The sequence below is a fragment of the Melospiza melodia genome, chromosome 13 (assembly GCF_035770615.1).
Source record: "Melospiza melodia melodia isolate bMelMel2 chromosome 13, bMelMel2.pri, whole genome shotgun sequence".
NCBI lineage: Eukaryota > Metazoa > Chordata > Aves > Passeriformes > Passerellidae > Melospiza > Melospiza melodia.
In genome coordinates, this window is record NC_086206.1 from 11,084,807 (window position 1) to 11,102,500 (window position 17,694).

Sequence of the window (17,694 nt, forward strand, 5' to 3'; positions counted from 1 at the left end):
TTACTTGTACATGAGATTTTATGAAGTAAGAAAATAGGCAAACATGAAAACATCCTTAGGTTTTAGATCTCAAAGACACAAGAAATACTTCCTTTAAGCAGGTGTGTGCCTTCCTGGGCAGCTGTTTAAGATTAGTAAATTACAAGCTCAGGATTCTATTCTTAAATATGGCTGAAGAATAAACTCCTCAGTCTGGCAAGTTGGAGTCAAGCTGCCACAATGAGCACCTGTTGAGAAAGGCCATTATTTGAAGCTGGAGGTTCTGGGTGAAAAGATCACTGTGAATTAATTTTGATTGCTTTACAAAACTCTCCATAACAAATGGTCTCTGACAAGGGTATCAGGGGACTTCCATTTGAAGGGGAGAAAAAAAGATTTTGTAACATAATCTCTGCAGTGACATTAAAACACACCAGTGGCTGCACTCGCTTGAATCTCTCTTCTGAAACAGATTGTGTTTGCTTAGGTTACCAGGTATTAGGTTTTGGGAAGGGAAAGGGAAACAAATGATATCAAAATCTTATCTAAAAAGTTAGCTAAAAAGAATATGGCCAGAGATCCACGAATCCTGAATTGTTAAGGCATTTATTTGCTTACAAGTTTAATCACAGACACATTTCTGGGTGCTCTGGATTGCTACATGCATTGCCAAAAAAAGAGGAGGAGAAAAGAATATCAAAACAAAGAGGTTTTGCACTTGACTGAATAAATCAGCAGCTTTCTTGTGTGTTTTAACGCCAATAGTAGTTAAAGTAAGAGTAAGGATAATAAGAATATCTGGCAAGTGCTTCTCTTGCTTGGTACACAGGCCATTGAATGAAACACTCTCTGTCTCTCTGAAAAGAAGTTTTCATCCAAAATATACAACAGCACTACCTGTCTGTCACCCCCTGATTAAATCTGAGGCCAAGCTTACCATCTGTTTGTGCAAATGAAAAGTGTAATATTCTACCAACTACTCTGTGTGACACTTTACTTAAGGGTTTCCTGCAAAATGATTTCCAGTTCTTCCAGGCATTATTTTTAGAACAAAAAGAATCACCAGAAACCACTATGCTTTTAGCTAACAATCATGATCCAGCTGACTTTATGCTTGACTTGTCAACTCTTAGCCATTAATTTTAGATGAATTACAACTTCTGATTCCTTCAAAACTGGCTGTATAAAAACTACATGCATATGAAGATAATAAAATTCTCATAATGAATTCCTTCTTTATGTGTGTTCTTTTTTTTAAGGTAACCTGAATTACATCATCAAGATATTAATTGCACCTACACAAAAATTTGGGTGTGGCTGGATTCATGTGGGTATCAGAGGCTTGTGTCTGTGGCTAGCAAAATCACTGTAGCCATAATAGAGTCAGAATGTGGCCACATATTCTGAGAAATAAAAGTAAAAGGAGAATTCTAAGTAAATCAGACCCTGCACTTAGTTAATTTATGGTATAAGCAGGAATCAGTCTGATATTTGACCACCAGCCATACAATGTTTCCAACTTTGGCAGAACCTGTTTTACAGCACAGGGCACATGACGGCCACCCAAAGAAACAAATACTGCTGCTCTTCTATTTATTTCTAAAACCCAGACTGAAACATTGTCATAATTCCAGAAATATTACAGGAGCTCTTCCAGCAGTGGTGAATAGCTGTTGTGAATAAAACTGATAACCTGACCTGTTTGGAGTTGAATATAAACTCTGCATTGGAAAAATGTGTGTCAGCTCCATTTCCTGCACATGCCTTTGACAGCAGCACAGTCCTGCAGCCCTCATGGCAGCTCCTGCCCTGCCAAACCTTCCCAAAGATGGATGCACGAGGGAGGAGCTGACTGAACAGACACTGACCAGTATAAACTGTATAAACTGCTTCTATGTGAACAAGTTGAGGGCTTCTTCTACCTAATTGTCTTTTCTGTCCAACTTCACCTATCCTATAGAACTCTTACTATTATATATATATATAGAGAGAGAGATATCTTTGACCAACAGATTGATTCTCCTGTCAGTTCCATTATTCATCTAACATAAGACATGAAGCAATGGGTAAAAGGGAAAAAAATCCCATAGATGTTGTTTTATCTGAAAAAGACAAGAAAAGATGAAATCTTTCTAATAATGCCCCTGTGATTCTATTACAGCACATTAAAAACACAATGCACATCAGAAAAGTATGAGCAGTGGGAAATCTGTAATATATCACTTGCTTTTTTTCCTTCATGTCTCCAAAATAAACCACAACTTTCCCATGTTGAAAAGTTTTTCCTTAAGTTAATAAAATCTGTCACTTTCCATAATGGCTGATTGGAAGAAAGTCCACAGGTGCAGTATTCTGTTGTTCACAGCTTGGGAAGTCATGGCTTATAATAAAAAGCCCTCTGTGTTATGGTCCTCCTTCCCCATCAATTCACATCAAGTATTATTAGAATCATCTGCCACCTCAGTGGTGCTTCCTCTGTGCTCAAACTGCAGAAGCAACAATGACATTTTAGTGCTCTGCAGGTGCTGCTGTGTGTGGTCAGGGACACAGAAGTGTGGCCTGCTATTGTTCTCCAGCAGCACTTTGATCTCAGGCACAAAAAGCACAAAAAGCCACAGAGCTGCCTGCCCTATTCATTCTTATGCTGGGCTGATGCTCAGCGCAGAGAGAAAGAAGAGGTGACAAGAGCTGGGCAATCCATAATATTTATTTCAACAAATGCTTCAAATCTTTTTAAACATCATAAAAACATGGCTCATTAAACTACAACAGCCTTGAAATTGTGTTATAAAACCATAAAACAAAAATCAATACTTCTGCTGAAAAGGAGGTAATGAAATATATCGAGTTGGTTGGAAAGCGGTTTGTATGAATCATAATATTATTATGTGCACAATGCTTCTGCTCCCAATACTTAAAGTTAACAAACTAGGGAGTGCTTTCTATCCCATCACTTAAACAGGTGCCACAAGGTGGTATTTATCAGTTATTTTCCAGACTCAATCCTTCTGCCATAAATAATGCTGGGATACAGGAGCCTTAGTAAAAGGGGATCAATCCAAGGCATATTTGCTACCTGAGCTTCAGCTGCTGTATTATTTCACAGTCTGATCAATACTGTGCTCCACAATAGCAAAGGAAAAAGCCACAACATCACCTGACGAGTCACTGTAGGTTCACTGCTGAACCAGAAAGAGGTAACATTTCTGATTTTATAAAGACTAAAATTGGTTAGCACCATTTGACCACTATTAAATAGTTTGACTCTCAATGTCAAGTCTTTTGCAGTGACTTGTTCAGATTTTCAGCAGTTACATAAACTCTTCTGGAAACAACACTCCCTCTGCTGAAACAAAATCCTGTGAAATATTACTAGAACTCTCTGATTTTATTTTAACTGGAGTTATTGGTCTGCAAGTGAATTCACAGAAATCTGGTAGTTAAAAGCATTTTGATGCTGACAATAATGGCATCAATATTTTTCTCAATCAACTACAAATATCTAGAAACAATAAAGAACAGAAGGAAAAAGAAATTGAATAGTAACTAAGACTAGTAACTAAATAAGACTAGCCAAAGGCTCAGCAGCTACTAGTAGCCACTGTACTCTCACCCTCCACAAAAATAAACCTCCAGATCTGCCAAACTCTGTTTGTAATGCAATCAGAAGGCAGCAAAGCTTCCCATCCTGAAATTGGTTCATTTAAAAGGACAGTGCTGGATCCACACAAGCCTTTCAAGATGAAATAAAGAAGAAAACTATATATCAAATTGGTTAGTGGAAGGTGTAGGGAACTAAATGCAGTTTTTAAGACTTGGGCAGATTCCTTTAACTATTTCCACCAAAAGAGAAAATGCATAATATTCAACAGAGTCCAGCTGGGCTCTGAGAATAGAGAAATACAGAGCAGAACCTGAGACTTCTGTACATCTGATTTGCTGAAGAGAAATAAAAGTTCTGATTTAGGACAATCTCATCCAAAACACTTCCACAGCTGCCCCTGCTGTAGCCAAACTCTTTTCTGCACATCATTTCTTATATATGAACATAGCAGGGCAGGCTGAGCCCTTTTAGTGTGCCTCAGTATGAGGCACAGACCATGATGCACGTCCATCCCATCATTTTAGACACTTGTGGTGGCACTGGGAACACTCGAGATGTTCACTCACCATGAGAAAACAAAAGCTTAGTTTTATCCCCAGCAGAAAAATCTCACTTCCTCCAGCCTGTGAGCTTCTAATCCCAGCTGGGGAATGGCTCTGCAGAAGCTGAGGAAATGCCATCCTGAAAATGAACATCTCAGCTTCCCTTTGGCATGCAGAATGAACCAGCTTCTCCAATTCCAGCAGGGAGCCTTTCCAAATTATGCTTTTTACTACTTAACAGGAGGAGGAGAAAAGGTGCTATAGCTGGTAGCTTCTGATATTTAATCTTACACTTATTTTTACTTTATTGTTTTCTATAAATAGTCTTGTCTTTCACCAGCTCTGCTGCTGTTAGAACCTTTCCCAGTAACTGTCAGCATTACACAGAGCCTTAACCCCTGAGAGAGAAAGAAAGGAATGAGGGGGTGGAAGGGGAGAGAACACTACTAATCCTGCAGAGAGACAGATCACATCATCACAGGACTCCCTGCTACTTCAGAGCCTTCTGCAGCAACCAGCTGTATCATAATTTTGTTTGCTTAAGGTTGAATCTCCCCAAAATGTTATTTGGAAATGCAGCAGCCTGGATCTGACCCTCTACAGCCCCCAGTCACATCCCATGCCAGCTACAGGTCCTGGCTCCATCTGCACATTGCCCCTGCCCCTTGCATACATAAAAACTGATCACACACTAGACTCATTTATTTCCTTTGATAACATTAAAAATAAAAATATCATTACTTTTTGTGGGAAAACTGCTGTCCAGAAGGGCAGGAGGCATCTAGATGATCTTAGTGTGTTTGTCTGGGATGTCAGCTGGTAACTGTCCACTGTCATGGGGCTTGGGCCATGATTTTAAGTGACTCTGTGTCAACACATTTTAACAGCTTGATTATTAGATAGGATAGCACATTCTAAAAATCATGATTCCTTGGGATGGTTTAAATGGAGCACTATATAAACTGGAATAGCAAAATAAACCATTGAACAAGCTTCAAATTTAAGCCAAATTGCAAAAGAGGAGGGGGGCTGGGGAGTTGGAAATTGCTGGCCAGATTCTTCTTATGTTAATGATGTCAATACCTTATTCTCAACTAAAAAGTCCTTCAAGATGAGTAGTAGAGCATAAGAAAATATTAGAGAGTTGCACCAAAACCAGCAGCTGCAGGACTCCAGTTTGCAGAGTTTATTTCAGGGCACTCTCCACTACACCACAGTGGCCATCAGCCCTTTCACATCATCCTGCCTCAAACAATCCCGAGAGTCACAAAGGCAACAAGTCTGGCCCTAAATTGTCACACTGCACATTACCCAGCATTGTTCTTTTTATTAAATATGACCTTTGCAATTCAATATACTTTTTCTTACCATTGTCTTCATTTATGAGAAATATATAAAGAGAACTGATTACCTGAATCTGTTATCTGTGATAAATATCACAGAACTGGAAATCAGCTCTGGGTACTTGTTTGTAAGGCAGCAATGGAATCAGTATTTCCTTGTACTGTTCCCAGGAAAGGGGCAGCTGGTCTACATGGAAAATTTTAAAAGATTGTGGCTACATCCAATAATTGAGCAAAAATATAGTGTCTCTTGAGACCTTCTGCAAAATCTGATAATTTGATTATACAAATACAGTGAAAATGTGTCTATAATACAGGATTAACTTTTGAACTTCATCTAATAAGTGACAAATAACATACTGAGGTACCAACAGAGCACTTCCAGATGTTCCAGTAGATGCTGAAATGCAAAATACTTGAGTGTTGGCTGTTTTAGAACCATTTATGTTCTCAGAGTGTTGGCTGTTTTAGAACCATTTGTGTTCTCAGAGAGTAGCCATGTATGATATACAGACATTGTAAAAGACCAGTGAGAGACTTCCTATCTAAATACCCAAAATAAGCAAAATTAAAGGTAAGGAACTAAAGGAATTAAAGGTTAGTTCCAACAACACATCAGCAGATTGGAGCAACTGGCTGAGGCCACATGTGCCCTGAACCAGAGATGAAACTTCCATCTCCTAAATTATCCCCTTGCATTTCAGCCACAAGCAAAACATCTAGATAAGCCTCCAGGGTTCCAAACCACTCATAATTAAAATGTAATAAATTCCATTCAGCAGTGCTAACAATAAAGGAATATGTGTGCACCAAGCCAGTGCATCCTCGGAGAGGGAAAACAACAAAACCGCAGGTTCAAACAGCACCGATGCGGGAATTAAATTCCAGTATTGTTGTTAACTTTTCATTTTCACTAATGGCTTTTAAGAAAGCCAGACATTTTTCCTCAGTCCATTTTACCTTTTCCCTCCATTTGACAAATATTGATTTTCATTTCCTCCAAGTTTAAGTGCATTGAATGCTACTGTGACTGGTCTGTTTGCTTTTTTGTTTGTGTCCCGGCTTTATTGAGGATGCCAGCATGAATGCATACAGCTTTCAAAAGAAGGAATTGGTTTAATAACTTCTTAAGATCCAGGAGAGAACACAGGGGCCCAGCCTGCTTTCTGTATGGGTCATGCAGGAAAAGTGACTCTAGGTGCCTGTCTGATGTCAGTAAGAGGAGCCTGAAGTAACAGCCCCAGTGTTTTAAGCTGCTACTGCTGTGCTCTGTAACAACAGGACAAATCAAGGAGTGCTCTTCCCCCACTTCAGTGCAAATTTAGTCATACTCAGTGGCATTTTAAGCTAAGCCTATTTTGCAGACAATTGTCCCTTCAGGAGGCTAGGTTTGGAAGGTAACACCTGGTGAAATTCTGGCTCAAACAAGACATAGCTTTATGAATTCTTTTCTGCCTGACTCACTGATACATAAGCTCGACCTTCTTTTGTAAAATGGTCTCCTTAAGCTTTGCAAACCTGCCCAGTACATTTTGGACTCTTTCCTATCTTAAATAAGGAACCAAATAAGAACTCCCTCAGACTTTGATATGAATGAAGGGTTCTTATGAGATCTATTGCACCCATTCAAATATGGAAGCAGGAGAAATATCAGTGGACAAGAATAAACATCTGAACTGAAAGGGAAAGAAAGTAACACCTTAAATAGCCACACCCAGCACTACAAAAATTGTCTGTGCAGCACTCAGGCACTCTTCAGTGCTGGAAGCCAAAATAAGTTCAGCTCACTGAAGGAGGTTAGGTTGGTTCAGTGTACCAGAGCTCTGTGCTGGTGTGTGTTAGCTGAGCTAACAGGTGATTTAACACCACAGCCAGCCCCTTCTCAGCAGCAGCTCTGGCACAAGGGGCTGAGACCCCTCAGTGCTCAGCCTAGACAGGTAAATAGACACATAAACCTCTGAAATCTGTTCTGTCCCTCTCTACATAATTTCTTTCTATGAAACCTCTAACCACCAGAAACACAGGGTTCATATGAATGCACATTTAGTACCAAACACGATTATCCACTCAGTTATTGTACACATGAAACAAATGTTGGCTTCACTATGTATTAACTGACATTTTAAAATCCTGATGAAAGTAAAGCAACTCAGAATTATTCACTACTAGAAAAAGCTTACTTTCAAAGCAAGCAGTGTTTTGAAAAAAATTCTTAACATCATTCATCCAATTAAGTCTCACTGCCTTCACTTTGGAATTTATTTTAATAAAAAGGATGAGGAAAAAGAAAGACGGTAGTGATGAGCAGGGTTAAATCCATCACAGTGTGCCAGACCTCTCCATTTTTTGCTTTCCATATTCAATTCTAAATAGTTCTCATGTTGCAGCACCTGATGCCAGGTGCTTCAGGGCTTCTGCTACACCCACCTGACACTGTGATGCTGCATTTTTAAGACCTTTAAATAATGAAAATAGACCTTTGCACTTCAGCACTGTGCTGGCCAAGAGAGCTGTCTGTACAGATGATGTGGGTGTCTGCTAACATGGAGAGACTTCTTACTTCTGAAGTGAAATGACACCAGAAGTTTCAGGGCTGATCTTTCCAGAGAGAATCTTCCTTATCAGCAGAGGTGACCAGGTATAACATGGGCATGGACACATTTTTAGTGCCCATCTAACCTGACTTTAAAGTTCCTCCCAGAAGTGACAGCAACTTCTGAAAGTTCAGGAGAGCTTGCAGCTTGGCTCAACTAACTAACTGCTATAAAAAGAGGGATGGCATCACTTTCTTACTTTGCAGCTCTGCAGTGAGGGCTCTCACAGGTGTTCTCTGAGATGTTGGCCTTGCTCTCCACACAGACATTGCACAGAATTACTGCAACCCTCACAGGTATGCTCCTCACCAGCTCCTGCACTGCCAGACACACTTGAGCAATGCAGAAAATTCCTCTTTCCTGTTCTCTTTTTTTCACTCTTTTTTGCTCCCCTTCGCACATCATTGAGAAATTTTGCCTCTTAAGAAATTTAGCTTGTGGATTCAAAAATACATGTCTAAATTAAAACAGAAGATAAAATGGGGACTGAAGAGATTTGTGGTAGGACAAAACAATAATATGATTTAAGCCAGAAATGTCATTTTAATCACTACCATTCCTACACCTGTAAAGTATTTCAGTCACTGGATGTGGTTCAGGGCATCCTGGTGTCCCATGTCCCTGGAACAAGACCTTCCCAAGAAGGAATCACAATGCACTCACCATCTTCCAGGCATTTCCTAGGCCACTGTCAAAGTGACACAGGGACTTGCTCAGGGTAACCATTCCAATATTAACTGTAACCTGGATGTAAAACCCAGAAAAATCAAATCAGAAAATCATAAACACCGCTGTCAGTAACTCTGTTCTCAGCTGAAGCTCCATGCTTTCCAATTATTCCTGCTCTTTCCTATTAAGATTTGTATTTCCAAGTCTCTACTCCTCAATGTTTTGTCTAGAGATACATATTTCTGTAACAGCCTGTGTTGTAGGTGAAATCTTTCAGTCACTATATTTCAGCTTGGCAGTTAACAGACATATTGCTTCCAGCTTGTGTAAATAGCTGTACCTACTTATTCGCAAAACATTATTTTAACTTCTGTCAACTCATATGCATAAGAGAAGGAAAACAAATTTTAAAAAGTTATTTTAATTGGTTTAAAAAAAAAAAAAAAAGAAAAAACCACTAAAAAATCCCAAAACAACCAAAGAGGAACAAACCTGGAGAACTGCTGAGCACTGACAGGGAAACAAATCTGCGGAGCTATGGAACACTGGCAAGGAGACAGCAAAAAAGAACTGTCGTGCTACAAAGTCACACCTTCTGCTGCCAAGTAAAACTGGCCTCCTGCAAAGACACAGCCAGGTAAATTGTGACTTCAGGACTTTCAAAAGCAGGAGGCACGCCCAAATAAATGGTCAAAACAAGCAGCACCCCTTGCATTTTGATTGTCAGCAAATATTCTTCACAAAGCAGGAGCAAACCGAGGCATTTGCTGCCTGCTGCAACTGGGAGGGCTTGCAACTTGTGCTTAAGTCTCAAACCAATGCCCAGCCTAGGAAGAAACACTGAAATTCAACAGGCTTTTCCCTGAGAAAAGACTTTAGGATTTGGTCGTCATCAGCACACGAAATAAACCGGGCAATTTGCTGCTTCCTCTCCCTTCTCCCGCCTGCCTGGCCAATACGGAAACCTCATTCCTGCCCTCCCCATGTGCTGCCCTGGTTGTGTCTCCACTCCGCCGGGATCGCGGGTGCTTTTGGCCAGCCCTTCCCTCCGTCCGCCCCGCTGCTTTTGCCCGCTGCTCCCGTGAGGATGAAGCCCGTGAGGATGAAGCCCTCGGGGGCTGCTCCGCTCCCGTCCCCGCTCCCGTCCCCGCTCGGGCAGTCCCGAGGGCCCCGGGCCGGCTCTGGCAGCGCTGCCCGCCCGGAGGGGCCGTGCCCGGTCCTGCCGCCGGCTCTGCCCGACCCGGGACGTTTCGCACGCCATTAGCCCAATTTTTAAATAAATCACGTCTGTTTCTGGGTGAAGAAAATTACTCGGGATGATTAAATGATTGCGTTGAACGATCGCTGGCGCTTAAGGGAAAGAAAAAGAGAATAGCAACCCGCCCCACTGTGCTTTATTTTAATGGATGATAAAATTGTGATGGGCGAGACGAGAGGGAGGGGAAAAAAGGGTGCGGGGGGAAAGAAAACTTTGTTGCTAATGAGAAAAATGAGGCCGCGAAAACAAAACCGTAAAGAAAAAAAATTCTACTCTTGAATAAGGATTAATTCAGTGTCTGTGAATAAGAAACGCCGCGCTGAGTAATTGCAGCGAGGTAGCGCGGCTCCCAGCTGCGAGGCGATGCGGGCACCTTTGTGCGCTTGCCAGGACAGCTCTGGGGAGAGGTAACTTCCCTCGGTCCCCACGGCCTTGTGTCGAGTAACGGGAAATTTAAAATTCCCCGTTTCCAGAGCACGTTATTCCCCCCACCCTCTCCCTCCCCCGCTTCCCCTCGCAGGAGGCCAGCCGGGCGCTCCGTCTGACGGGGCGGGGAGCCCCGAGCCTGCGGGCGCAGGGACGATGCTCCCGGCCGCTGCAGCGGGCTGGCCCCAGCCCGGATCGGGGCTGGCCGGAGAAAGGGAACGGGAGGCTCCTGAGCAGCTCGGGGACAACGGCCCGGCACCTTCCGCGCAGCGGGCGGCTCAGCCCGGGCAGCCATCCCTCGGCCCGGGCACCCGCGGCTCAGCCCGGGCACCCATCCCTCGGCCCGGCACAGCCCGGGCACCCATGGCTCAGACCAGGACAGCCCGGGCACTCTCCCTCAGCCCGGCACAGAGGGATGGAGGCGCGGGCCGCTCCTCCGGCCAGCACCCACCTCTGCCGACGGCAGCGCGGAGCGAAGCAGAGCACGGCGGGGCAGCGCCCCGGCTCACCGGGAACCCCGCCCGGCCGGGCTCAGGGCCGGGAGGCCGTCCCGGGGAGCCGCCAGCACCGCAGCGAAACGCTTCGGAAGGGCCGGGGCACAGAAGGGGCCGTCACCCGGCAGCGCGGGGGCTGGGGCAGCGCATCCCCTCAGGCAGCCGGCCCTCCTTGGTGCCAGCCGCCCCTCAGCCGAGCGCGGTGTGCGCTGTGCGCGCTGTGCGCCCTCACGGAACGGGCCGGGGGGGACTCCCCAAGGTACGAGAAAGAAAATCGCTCCTTTTTTGTTTTTTAGTTCCCTGGCATTGTTTGTTTGTTTTTTAGTCCCCGGTTGTGCCAAGCACGAACGTTACCCACCGGCAGGAGCGTCCGGTGCCCGGGACGGTCCGCGAGTGCGGGGCCCCTCGGCACACACAGACTCCGCTTCCCGTGGGAAGAGGCTCCGCGGCTGAAGTTAAAGGCGCTCATGAAACTCAAGCCGCGGAGAGGAAACCCTCCCGGAGCGCTGGGGGCTGCTAACCCTTCCCTGGCAACTTCTCTGTTGCACAAACCTCGACTCGGTTTAAAAGGAGAATTAGTTAGTATTTCATTGATAAAATCATCAAAATCCTTTTAATTTACCTTTTTCTGAGACCAAAAGGTGACTTAAAATTCTTAAATATTCACATTGACAAGCCAGCTGGCTCTAGCGTACAACTTACATGTTAACAAAAATGCATATCATGTACCAGGTGAATCATCACATTCGAACAGGAAAAGTCCCAAAGACATAAAGTCCAAGAGGTATCCAGGCTACAGCGTTAATATGCAGGATTCATAATCATAGGAAGGGGAAAACTCCTCAAGAAAAGTATTTCTCACCCCAGCTCTTCAGTTGTAAATCCTCTCTACTGCCCGATTTGCAACTCAGGCTATGAGAAGAGCTAAGTCATCACTTCTTGTTTAAAAAGGTGGGCAACTACCCCCACAGTGATCCTGAAAAATAATCCTGTAACACAAACCACCTGAATTTTGGAATTGTTAAAAAAAAAATAGTCACATGGACACAGAATTGGCTATGCCTGTTGGTGGTTTTGAAGGCATAATTTGAAGGCAGCCAATCTGATTTCTTTTTCATAAATTGTAATGTAAAGAGATGAAACTCTACTGAGTGAAAATATTGGACTGAATTATGTTTGACAAACTCCCATTGAGGTTAATGATCATGGCAGGTTTTTAAGGGAAGCCAAATCATGTGCAAGGCCAAAGCAATTAGTTTTGTTTGGTATGTTTTTTTACAATCAAGTTATAAACCCCACAGAGTATATGGAGGCTTGCAAGTGGACATCTTAACACAGGTATAGCAGCGTAAGCATGCCACAAACATACAATCTCATAAAATAAAATTAATATCAAATATAAAGCATTTGAACCAAATCAAGCCTTAAACGTAATAAATTATTTCCTTCAAAGGAAACTTACCTAGGCTCAATAAGGTCTTTGCTAGCAGCATTTTTTTTAATAAACAAATTAAAAATGCCAAAATATCTACAATTTTATGAGAAGGAGGAGTTGAATAGTTAAGGAGAAATTTCTCACTATTAGGGGGTATGAAAAATATACTAGCAATTAATATGCAATACATATATGTATACCCATACTTACAGATATAAACACGCACATACAACCTCAACAGTTCATGTTAACCAAGGGAAAGGCTAAATAATACAAAGTGATTACTAAATACAAGTACACTTTAAAAACACAGAGACAGCGAATTTTTTATCTGTTGCAAAAATGTATTTGATTACTCGAGTAAAATTACAGTATCTCTGCTGTTAGTAAGTATTAAATGTTAAAGAAACTGGACCTCTTTTCCTTTCAACTTTCCGAGAAAGTGCATGTAACAGTCCAAGGTTCCCCCTGTCCCCCCCAATGCCTAATACAAAATAAACAAACACTATACTTGTTCCCTTGGTCAAGGAGTAGGGCTTGGTCTTGTAAGGAACGTATGTACATTTTAATGAAAGTGATGTCTTATTGTATATACAGGAGCATCTACAGTTGTCCACGGAAGTTGTTCAAGATGCCATACTTAGCAGCATTGTGAAAGTCCAGCACATTTTCTATAATGAATATACCTACAAGGCAAAATGTTACGTCTCAGTTTCAACTACCAAAACAACACTTCAGTATCTTCTCTAATAATCCGCGTGCTTATTACTGTACAGAAATGTATTAACATTTAAGACGACTCAAGTAAAAAGCACAATACAAATAACAGTTCAAAACAGAAAATGTTAAACCTACAAAAATTAAAGCGGTTTTAATTTTATAATAAAAATCAAAAACTGAGCTGTGTAAAGGACCCACACTGTTCAGTCTATATTCTCTCAGTCTTTTTCTTAATTCTGTCTGGAAAAATTAGACAATGTGTTTGCTGATAAAGTTTCCAGCAGGATCAAAGTGTACATTTATATACAGATTTTTATTAGAGATCTAATGCATCACTGAGGCATCGCATCAATACCAGAGTTCGTGTTAAACTGGATATAGAAAATAAGTTAATGCCAGAATAAGATCACCTAGCAGAACAGACTTGCAACTGCCATAAATGTTACAGCAAGTTTACAGCACTCTAGTCGATTAGTATTTAGTTCAAAATACGGGAGACCAAAGTTAATGCTTGCATTTGTTTGCAAAGCAAGGTTATATCACTAATAAATAAGCTCTCTTAGAACTCTAGAAGTAGAACATGGTACAAAACAAAGTCTTTGTAATGTTGTAGCCTGCAGCTTGAAAAAAGCAACCCTAGGTTGCACTATTTGCAGGAATGTTATTTACGGAGTTCTTTTTCCTAATTTGTTACAATTTCTTTGTTGTCCTCCACGAAACGTGTGAAACGGAAGTTAGTCCCATTTTCATTGCTTGCCATTTTCTCCAGACCAGCTAGAGGTGCGTTGGGTTCTGAATTCTGGAGCTTCTCCAGGCTTCCTGTCAAGCCACTGATGGGAGAGCTGCCACCGTTGCCCAGGCCCCCCGGTGCTGGAGGGATGCCCCCATTCTGGATGACCGAGATCTCGTTGGTCTTCATGGCCAAGCCATTGGAGAGTGCAGCTGCATACTGGTTCCAGAAGCTGGACGGGTCTCCATTCCCTGACCGTGCAGCCAAATCCTTCTGAAACATTTCTGGGAACTTCACAGGATTGCCTCCTAGGAATGTCATGGGGCCATCTACAGAAAGTCGTCTGCCTCGTCTTGCAGGAGTACTGTTCCACATGTGAGTGCCCATGTGAACCTGGGAAGAAAGAAAGGAAGAAAGAAACAAACAAAAAAAAAAAATAGAGGTTGACAGGAATTTCAAACTTATTTCGATCAGAGGGAAAGCAGGAGTCCATGAACATGTCCAGTCTTGTTACACAATGTATGGCATTAAAGAGAGAGAACACAGGGCTCTGGAATAATACACTACTTCTAGGTTAGCCCATCACCATTACCCAGAATAACCTGTTCTCCTGCTGATCAATGCATTGCTTCTTACTCTTTTTTTTTTATTACATGTATTTAGTTTATAATGACTTTGCATTATTCTGTCAATTGCTGCTTTCAGGTCTAGAATTGCTATGTCCACTTTCATTGCAATGGTAAGTATTGTATTTGACACCCTTTACCCTATAAACGTCCTTTTCAGACAGGCAGAAAGTATCCTTTACTGACTGCTCATCGGAGGGCCTCGTGCATAGACAGAATGGCCTGAAAGTAATTATTCATTTCACATTACTGGCAGCAACCTCTAGAGAAATACTCTGTCAACAGAAAAATGTACACAGTAAAGTGCTCAACTGGTGTTCTAAAACTTGAGTATATTTGCTTTTTCAAACACATATCAGTAGGAAATGCTAGTTATATAATCAATTAAAGTAATGCCCATTATTTCCAGAACTATGTTAATAGTTTTTTTTAAACACTCATCTTACATGATAGTTATGAAAAACATCACATTCAAGAGCCTTTCACTTTTTGAAGAGGTGTGTGAGTTACAAAATGCATTTCCCTGTTAATTAATACTCCTTACCATCATTTGGCTGTTCTGTTTCACACTCTGCATAGACAGGCCTTGCTGGTAGATGAATTTTAATTAAATCAAAACAGCTCATGCCTCAGACTTGCTGCCAACACGAGCACTCAACAAGAGGCCATCTAGGTCTACTAGAGCTGACTAAACACACTATCACAGCATAAACACCCAAGGTACCACTGCTGCAACATTAATAGCTGTCAAAAATCAAAAACCCCCAGCAAGGAGAAAATGAAACCAAAGGACAGTAAGAGGAAAAAGTACCTTCAGATTGCCTTTTGTTGTGAATGCTCTTCCACATATAGTGCAGGCAAAAGGTTTCTCACCAGTGTGCGTCCTTTCGTGGATCTGCAGAGCACTGGAAGAAGAAAACGTTTTCCCACACGTGTTGCAGTAGTGCTGTTTTGGAGTTCTTCTGGGGAGAGCAGGGAGCAGCACAGGGGACGTGGCAGAGGACAGTGGCCCCGAAGCAACTAGACCAGAGGAGGCTTCTTTGCTGTCCTGAGGAGAGCCATGCACGAAGCCGTTAACCTCGGTCTTTATGAGCGATGACAGGGTGTTAGCAGGCATCACTGAAGAGTTCTGATTGGGGCCGATGCTGGAGTTGGGCTCAAAAAGCTGTGATGGTAGATCTCGCATCTGATGTGTCAACATATGCTGCTTCAAATTACCCTTTGTGGAAAAGCCACGATTGCAAACTGTGCAAATAAATGGTCTCTCTTTGGTATGACTTCTGTAATGAATGTCCAAGGCACTCTGACAAGCAAATGTTTTGCCACAAATGTCACATGCGGTGTTTTTAAATTTACCTCTATCTCTGAAAGGAAAGAGCATACTCAGGGACTCTTCTTTAATCATTTTATCAGTGTTACTAGACGTCAAGTCCAAAGCACCACTGTTAGCAGGGGTTGGAGACAAACCGTTGGCAAACTCACTTGGTAAAGCTCTTAATGGTTTCTCTTCAATACTTGGTGACTTGTGGTAATCATTAGTGCTGTTGGATGGGGACAAGGCCTGCATGGAAGAGGTAGACTCTGAGACAGCAGGGCTTCCAGCACTTTGGCTTTCCATATCACCACCGACAGATGACGAATCGTTAGTTAAAACGTCCCCTTCCACTGACCCATTTTCTACTGACTTCAGGCTTGCCTGAAGTTGTTCAGCAAGGCCTGCATTGATCATCTTCATCTGATTTTCCAGAGCAGCAATACTTGACATTTCCAGGGGCAGAGGGGAAGAAGACAAGCTGTCTTGTGATGCATCCACAGATTTAGGTGTATCTGGCACGCTGCTGTCAGGACAGTCTTCCATATTCTCATCTGAGAAGTTGTCTATGTCATCAAAATTCTTATCATCAAAAGATCCCGTATCTGATTCCATTGACTCAGGATAGTTTTCTGTCACCGGGGTGTTTGGGATCTGCCCTCCCATGTGCATTCGGATATGCTGCTGTAGCACAACGGCATTGGTGAATTTTTTCTGGCAGATCGGGCAAGAGTGTTGCACTCTCAGCGGGGGCATGGCACGATGGACACTGTAGTGAGTCTTTAAGTTGCCCTTAGTAGTGAAAGCACGACCACAGATTTTACATTTGAATGGCCTCTCTCCAGTATGGGTGCGATAATGCATTTTCAGTGCGCTCTGGCAACTGAGAACTCGATGGCAAATGATGCACTCGTTAGGATCGGTTGCCTTTTTGTCAATGTTTTCTACAAGCTGCTGCAATTTTGACGTTTCAGATGCTGGCGTTGACTCTAATAGTCCTCCAAATGGAAACTTTGCCTTAAATTGCTCTGACATGAGAGGCATCAGTGGGTTTGTAAAAGTGACGACACCGCTGGAGCCCGAGTCTGCTGCCGGGGAGCTCACGGAGCTGCTCACGTTAGTGATGGTGCTTGAGTTTTGAGGGTTTTCTTCTGTTTTGCCATTTGAGGTAGGCAACGCACCAGCCTCTAGCTCATCAGAAAGTCCATTGGAAATTTTTGATGTAGGGTCAGCTGTTCCCGAGTCACTCTTGACAGAGCAGGGAGGGCTAGCAGAAGGATGACTAATGGGAATCGGCTGAGGCTCCTCAGTTTTGATGAACGGGGTCAAGCTTGGAATTGTTGGTGGGAGTGGCAGGCCAACAGAAGTTGTTAGGGTGGAGAGGACTGGCTTGCTGTCCAGCCAGCTCGTGACAGGTTTCTCTGGCGGTATAGACATCCCATAAGGAATACCCGTGCTTGTAGGAATATTGTCCAAATGCTCTGGCACTGGGTATGGATTCATTTGAATATGAGGGTATTTTTCTTTGTGACGCTGAAAGTGGACTTTTAAGTTTCCCTTTGTGGAGAATCTGTTTCCACATATGTTGCATTTAAATGGCCTCTCGCCAGTGTGAGAACGCAAATGAATCTGCAAGGCACTGTCACTCCCAAACACTTTAGCACAGAACCTGCATTTATGCTTAAAGAACGCCTCATCTGAATTACTTTTTGCTTCAAATGCAGTTACATTTGGTGGCTTGCTTTTTCTTTGCTGTGCCAAGGCAGTCAAGGAGTTTAAATCCTCTGCAGGTGTTCCAATATTGGACAAGGGACTGGAGAAAACAGAGTTACTAGGGGTGGGCTGAGGTAGAAGTGGATTAGATGCAGGACTTAATAAACTGCTTATTGCAAAAGCTGGTGAAGATGATGCTGATACTGGTGGGTTGGTGAGCTGTGAGCCACCAAGAGTTGAAGCCACTTT

The 17,694-nt window shown here is 42.8% G+C and overlaps 1 protein-coding gene and 1 long non-coding RNA gene across 8 annotated transcripts in view; both read right to left on the reverse strand.

The window, feature by feature from the left end:
- Positions 1-9,541, reverse strand: part of LOC134424196 (uncharacterized) — a 208,895-nt gene extending 199,354 nt beyond the window's left edge. For both annotated transcript variants that reach the window (XR_010029360.1, XR_010029359.1), the window contains exons 1-2: positions 9,224-9,541; positions 8,726-8,806 (exon numbers count right to left, since the gene is read on the reverse strand). This is a non-coding gene — a long non-coding RNA (uncharacterized LOC134424196). The remainder of the gene's footprint in view (positions 1-8,725; positions 8,807-9,223) is intronic.
- A 1,953-nt stretch (positions 9,542-11,494) lies between these two features.
- Positions 11,495-17,694, reverse strand: part of SALL1 (spalt like transcription factor 1) — a 17,778-nt gene continuing 11,578 nt past the window's right edge. For all 6 annotated transcript variants that reach the window (XM_063167771.1, XM_063167772.1, XM_063167770.1 and 3 more), the window contains 2 exons: positions 15,232-17,694; positions 11,495-14,187 (listed from right to left, as the gene is read on the reverse strand). The exon at positions 15,232-17,694 is cut by the window's right edge and continues 947 nt beyond it. In XM_063167771.1, the coding sequence (XP_063023841.1) occupies positions 13,747-14,187; positions 15,232-17,694 (2,904 nt within the window). In that variant the 3' untranslated portion in view covers positions 11,495-13,746. The remainder of the gene's footprint in view (positions 14,188-15,231) is intronic.